Raw genomic sequence first — 6,724 nt, 5'->3', positions numbered from 1 at the left:
TGGGCTAGAGTGCAGGTCTTGTATTGATCTCATAATTGGATGGTAAAATGATGGTTAAAGTCTATTTTTTTCCTTTGAATTATCTTTATATATCAACATAAAACTTGAAAAAAATATATATTCACAAACCCTTTTTTTTGTTATTCCTGTCTCCTCTATTATTTCATACCCATATGTATTTTAATATGCTTAAATTTTAAAAATAAAACTTTTTAAGAATTTTAATTTTAATACATCTTTTTGTTTAAATATGTAAAGTTCTTATTTAAATCTCTCAAACTGAACTTGTCTAAAGTTCATTATAAATTTTAAAATTCTTTTTCTCTAATTTTTCCTTTTAAGATCTTTTAAATTTAATTTTTAGCAAATTTTGTCCTTTTGTCTTGAATTGTTCTAAACTTTCCTCTTTTAAAACTTTTCTATAAGCTTAAATTTGAATTTTCATCCCTTTCTGTATTTTTCAAAACTTATATCTTAAATTATGCATAAATTCTCAACACATATTTTATGCTCTAATTTTTTAAGATTTTTATATTTATACTTATTTCTATTTAAATTTTATTTCATTTAAACTTTTAATTTTAACAGTTTCCTTCTTTTTTCTTTTTAATTTTCAAATGGTTTCTTTCACTTTAAATTTTTGGTAAACTTTCATTTTTAATCGTTTTCCTTGTTTTATTCATTTTATCTTTTATAAACTAAGAATTTCTAAAATTTGCATTTAAGCTTTAATAATTTTAGAGTTTTAAATTTTAAAACTTTTAAACTTTTAAAACATTTCTTTTAAAAATATTTAACTTAAAAAATTTTCAACATTTAAAAACATTTTCTTTTTAAGATTAATTTTTTTCTTTTTAAATGTTTTTCTTTTAAAGCTTTTGAAATTTTCTTTTAAAATATTATTTTATTTAGCTATTTTACTGGTTGACCACAGCTGGAACACCAACTGTGAGGCTTTTTGCTGATGAAGGAATACTTCCTGACTTCCCACAGTATTTTCATAGAAACAAATGACATATAGTAGTGCCAGAACATCTCTATTCCTACTCTTCTCACCTAAAACATTCTTTTCATTTAATTATGCTTTATGGGGCCATTTTCAACCTCTGCTCCCTCCCTCCCATTTAAGGCTGAATGGTCATTAGTTAATATTCTTTTTTTCTTTCCTCTTACAGACCCATAGGCCATGTTAAATTTGGTTCTGTATATCAAGATGCTAATTGTGATGTAGGGGCTGTTGTCATTGTCCATTCCTGGTAGGTTTGTGTGTCACTTCAGGATCCTTGCCTATTAATTTCTTTTACTTTTTTTCTGGTAAGTGGTCTGGTAAGACTAGTCTTTCTCTAGACCCTGTTTGTGATAGAACAGTAAATACCCTTCACTGTAGGGTAAGTCCTCAATGGTAGCCTTGGTGATTACAGCATCATCACAGCTGAACCACTGGTCTTTTTGTTGCTGGATAAAACTGGTATAGTGTCCACTTTCCAAAGTTCCATGGTGATTAATCACTACAAGCAAGGAATACTTATTCTCAATGGGTGCACAATCTATTGGTGGCTGGCCTTCTTTCATTCTGCTCTCTTTAGTAGAGGCCAAAAATGGAGTCATGTCCAGCTCCAAGGGAAAGGAGATAAAAGTATTAATCTTTCGCCTCTGTTTGCCTACATATTCAAACCGCTTGAGATGAAAACAGGCCACAACGGGTAGTTTCTTCATTGTGAGTTGTTTGGTAGATTCCTGATAGCTTTGGCAACTACTGCATTTGATTTTGGCACTGCTTCCTAGATGCTCTGGCCTTGTAAACCACTGTAAGCAGTCTGTGAGTGAGGGAATTCCTGGTATGTAGTCATCCCTCCTCACTGTGCCATTAACCCTCTCTGGACTCTGGGAACTGAATGTGGCACAAGAGCCAGGAAAGTCTAAACTGATGTCCCAGCATGGATCTATTGTGGTGGACAGTATGGAAAACTTGACATGTGACATCTGACTGCAAGCCACCTGTAAAGATTTCGTCTATGATGCAGTTACAGCAGGTGGGGTTATTGTTCTCCTGCCCAAAACTATCATCTTTGCTGTGTCTATGAAGCACATCTAATATTGCAATGAGCATCCTGCTGCCTGTACCCTGCTAAGTGTTCTGCATGAATCCATATCAGGTGCAGTAACTTATAGAGAATGTGAGGAGTTCAGCTCCCAGAGTACATAGCATGAAAAAGTGAAGACATTTCACAGACAAGACACAAGCTGGGGTTTGTCATTTCACATCTGTGCTTGTCAGAGAGGAAGAAATCTTTCAGTAGAGGAATATGGGTAAGTGTCTGGACAATACAATTCGTAAAACAGGTGTTCCCAAGATTGATTAGCCCTCTCAGGCCTACAGTACAGAATGACTTTTTTCTCCTCTTTTTCTTGGGCTTCACCAATTTTGGCTCCTGTTCCTTTGACTCACAGGTTGATTGCTTCTCTTCAATACCTGATGTCATACACTGTTGTTGAAAGACATCTGATGAAGTGGAAGCTAAGAAGTTCAAAATTTTCACTTTTGTTTCTTTGGCAATCTGTTCTATGTCTTTGTCATATACATAATCCTTACACATAAAGCAATATATAACCCCATGATAGATGTCTACAGCTAAATTGTGCTGTTTGGTTTCTGCATGTTTGTGAATATGCTTCTCAGTAAAGCAGCCAAAAAAGACACAGGAAAGACAAGAGTGGAGTCTGTTCATACTACATATATGACAGATGCATGACTTTGCCTTACGTTTCCTAGTCTCCGTCTCCGGGGTCCCACTCCAAATAAAACGCTGGTAGATCAACTGCAGGTTTTTCTGCCAGTTCTTAGATACTTTAAAGCCCTCCACATGAGAGCACCCTGTGGGACCCTGATCAAACTCCACCTCCAGCTACCAGTCTCCTAAGCCACCTCGACCCCCAGAGCGGCGTAGGTCAGCAGAACAGCTTCGCTGAGTCTGGGACCTGGACCCGGGCCAGGGTCTGCGCCAGGGCCGGGACCTGGGTGGCGGTGGAGGGGGAGGATGGGCTGGAGGCAGGGGTGGGGCCCAGGGCCCTGACTGGCCTCGGAAGCGGGCCCGGGGCTGGGGCGGGGGCGGGGCTTGCGGCGAGGGCAAAGAGGCGAGGAGCTGCTGTGACCGTGAGGGGCGGTTGAAGGGAGCACCTTCTCGTCGCTGCAGCTGCAGCTCCACGTCAAGTTTTCCTCAGGTGCAGGCTTATGCTTTTGTGATGGCTCCAGCTTCATCTCCTCAGCTCCCTGGCCTGAATACGCCTTTGCAGCCCCCAGTACCTCCTCCTCCATTTCCTCCGCCTTCTCAGACACCTCCTCAAGTGAGGCTCCTCCCTCACATCCTGAGCTCCAGCGGACCAAAGAGCGGGAGGGAAAGGAAGCTTCTAGAACTTGGGCCATCAACTCACTGCCCGGCCATTGGAGAGAGGCATCTGGAATCGAGTTGCGACTGTAGATGGAATGAGACAGGGATTTCTGCGAATGATCTGGCCAGCGTCATGGCCGCGGTGCGTCCCCGAGACCCCTCCCACCGGCCCTTGAGCTCAGGCAGCGGCTGCTGCGGATTACACCTACTCTACTCAGAAGCTGCGGGAACTGGTGTGGAAACCTAGGCGGTTACCTGGTTTAAAGGCGATCGGATCGTGCTCCGGGCTGGGGAGTGGAGGCGGGTTGAAGGGAGGATGACGGAGGGAAGAAAAGGTAGGGGGACGGAGTACGGCCTGAGATTTAGGGTGGAAAGAGATGAAATCTTTAAAAAAGGCGCCACCCTCTGACTGCCTTTCCTGCGCCTTGCGCAGCCTCGCTTTGGTACAGCTTCCTCTGACGTTCTTTCCTTATATCCTAAAAACACTTGGGTCAACATTTTATTTTAAAAATGGCTGAAAGGGGGCCACCTATGGAAAACGGGCTCAGGGGAAGAAAGTGTCCCCCTGCTCCCACCTTACCAGTGTTCCTGGGCTGGGTGTGTTCCACACTTTGCCCCTACCTCCAAGCGCACGGTCTTTTGGTCAGCCGAGGTTTTGCGCCCTCTCAAGCCCTTGGCGCTTGTGTCCCCACTCACCTTGTTACTTGCTTCATCACCCTCATTCCTTATGATTCCTCCCAAAATTCGGACTCCTCCCGCCCTCCACGCGTTCAGTGCGTGGCCCCCTAAGTCCCTGCCTCTTCCCGCCTCCGCAACGACCCCAGCCCCGCTGTTAATTTAAAGGTCTGAGTTACCTTGGGCCCCAAGCGCGTGATACAGAACCTCAGCAGCAGCTGCTGGTGTCCAGGCGCTCCTCAGCCAGCCTTCTCTCCTGACCTCTCCTCAGGGCTGGTCACAAGGGGGCTGCCCCTGGCCCCTCCCCTCTCGACGTGTGGCCCCCAGCCCCGGATTCTGCACTCCTGCAGTGATGAATGCCACCGCTGTCCCGCGCAGTCAGACAAACCTCTTCCTAAAACAGATTCTACTGGAAGTAACCACAGCGACGGATTCTAGAGAAAGCCCCTGGAGTGGACGTTCTGACCTCACCTGGCTCCAGGCCCGCGCTCCGCAGAAAAAAACTTTCATTGGGAAGGGGATGGGGGTTGTAGGGATGTCAACTCCCTAGCAGGAATCCCTTAGGGACCCATCAGAATCTGATCTCTAGGAGTTAAGTGGAGAGAGGGATTCTGTAGTGTGGGGAGGGGAAGCATAAGCAAGGGCTTCACACTCCTATAGGAGAGCCCCGGCACTTGCTAGCTGTGTGAGCTCAGATATAATACCTAACCTCTCTGAGTCTTAATTGTGGTGTCTTTTAAACAAAAATGGAAACAATAATCCCAACCTCTTATGAACACCAAATCATAGTCTATATAAAGGATCTTTATGGTAAGCTTTATCTTTCACACCTCTCTTTCTCAGTCCCGACCCTAAAATGAGCCTATAGCACAATGCCTGATACACAGTACAGGAAAAGAGAAGACATCTCTTTGGAAGCTCTCTCAAAGTTATTGCTTAGTTCATCAGCTTATCCCTCCTAAGCAGTTCATGTACATGAGCAAGCACTCAACAAATGTATGCAGATCCCTTAACTGTACTAACCACACTAGGTTGTGCTTTGAGAAACTCAGAGTAAAACGATTTGTGTCCTCCAGGGGTTCAGAGCCCAGGAGATTTCTCCCTCCCTTTAACAGGTTCAGCATCCAAGGCCACAACCCCTAAGATAGATGCTATGTCCAGAGCTTGTTGCCCTTCCTGTCCAACCCCAAGATTATTCCTGCTCATCAGTGAGGATGTTTAATGCTACATTTAATCTCTCTGGGACAGTCATGTATCTCCTTTTCTCAGGATTAGGATTCAGTTCTCTCAGGCTTCGGAGTGGTATCTTGAAGGTGCCTTCCCAAATGGATGTCAGTGATTTTAGAACATCAAAGTGATTCATTAATGTATATGAATTTTCAGAGTGAGCACATATCAGTATGATCTTGGAGAGAAGAACCGCCATAACTGTCCTATAGCCCAGAGTGACTATAGGTTGAGAGGTTCAAATAAGAGTTAGTCTCCTTCAGAAGAATATGTTTGCCTGGGAGACAAGAGAGTAATGCTCTTAAACTTTTCTATCATTATTAGCTGTGTTTGTAACCTAAAGCAAGCTACACATCATCTTTGCAACTCAGTTCCCTCCAGTAAGAAAAGAGCTGGTTTGACCTGCTAGCAGTTCTTACCATAAACTCATGACAACTCAGCAGGAATCCTAATGAGGTTTTCAATTCACAAATACTTGGTCCCCAAGTCAGCTAATGACCATGTAGCTGACTGGAAAGGCCATTGCCACTCTCATGGTTCTAACTGCCACAACGTCGCATCAGAGAGGGAAGGCTTACTGTTTTCAGGCTAGAATTTTCAGTTTCTTTGGATGCAGCTATGCTCTTGGTACAGGAGCCTTGAGAAGGAGCCTTAAGAGATGAACAACCCACTCAAACTGAAATGCATTAGTTTAGGCAAACTTTAGTTTGTCTTCCTCTGGAATTTTCAAAGGACTTTTAGTAAAAAAAAATAATAACAGCAAAGACAGCAGGGTTTTCCAACACCGTGGAACTTGGACCTGCATAAATATTAGAGATGTAGATGTGGTATTTAGACAGATTGCACCAGAGGATGGCGGAGCACACAGACAAGGTGGCAGTGAGGTGAGAGAAGCAGAAATGGAGTCACCAGTGGGTTCCCAGGAGGACTCTGAGAGGAGGCAGGGTTAGAGAGAGGAAATGTTCTGCCCTCCTTCTGGTGAGTGCCTAATGGCACAGGGGAAAGTGAAGATTCTCTCGTGGCCTGAGGGGCAGTCCCTGCTACCTCCCCCTCCTCATTCCCTTCATATGAATCACTCTTTGTCTTGTGTGTCCTTCCTTGGGTAGAAATTTGGAGTAGGGTAAGAAGAGCTCTGTGGCCCTGGGAGTCCGGCGGTGCCTCCCCTACCTGAAAAACAGCCAGTCATTGCCCCCACATACTGGCCTGCTCCACCCAGATCAAACCTTGTGATTCTGATCCACCTCTTGATGGTAGAACCCTGAGGGCTACAACAGGGAGAGGGAGTAGGTCCTCAGGATTCCATGACGACTCCTAAGTCACCTCAGAGGCCCTGCCCCAGCTGCACTTCCAGAGTTGGCTTTGGTCTGGACTGATCTCCAAGAATCTGTCCTCCCTTCTGGTTTCCTCCAGTTTTACACCAGCTCAAGTGTTCT

At 44.2% G+C, this 6,724-nt stretch overlaps 1 protein-coding gene across 1 annotated transcript; it reads right to left on the bottom strand.

The window, feature by feature from the left end:
• Positions 1-1,332: 1,332 nt before the first annotated feature.
• On the bottom strand, positions 1,333-4,313 carry USP51 (ubiquitin specific peptidase 51). Its single transcript, XM_007188026.2, is given in 5 exon segments — positions 1,333-1,960; positions 1,962-2,102; positions 2,104-3,106; positions 3,109-3,473; positions 4,244-4,313. Coding segments are annotated over 4 exon segments (2,088 nt in total). The 5' UTR covers positions 3,425-3,473; positions 4,244-4,313.
• Between the last annotated feature and the right edge of the window lie 2,411 nt (positions 4,314-6,724).

This window comes from Balaenoptera acutorostrata, chromosome X (genome assembly GCF_949987535.1).
Source record: "Balaenoptera acutorostrata chromosome X, mBalAcu1.1, whole genome shotgun sequence".
NCBI classification, from domain to species: domain Eukaryota; kingdom Metazoa; phylum Chordata; class Mammalia; order Artiodactyla; family Balaenopteridae; genus Balaenoptera; species Balaenoptera acutorostrata.
Note: the sequence above shows the minus strand (reverse complement) of the source record. Positions and strands in the feature narration are given on the sequence as shown.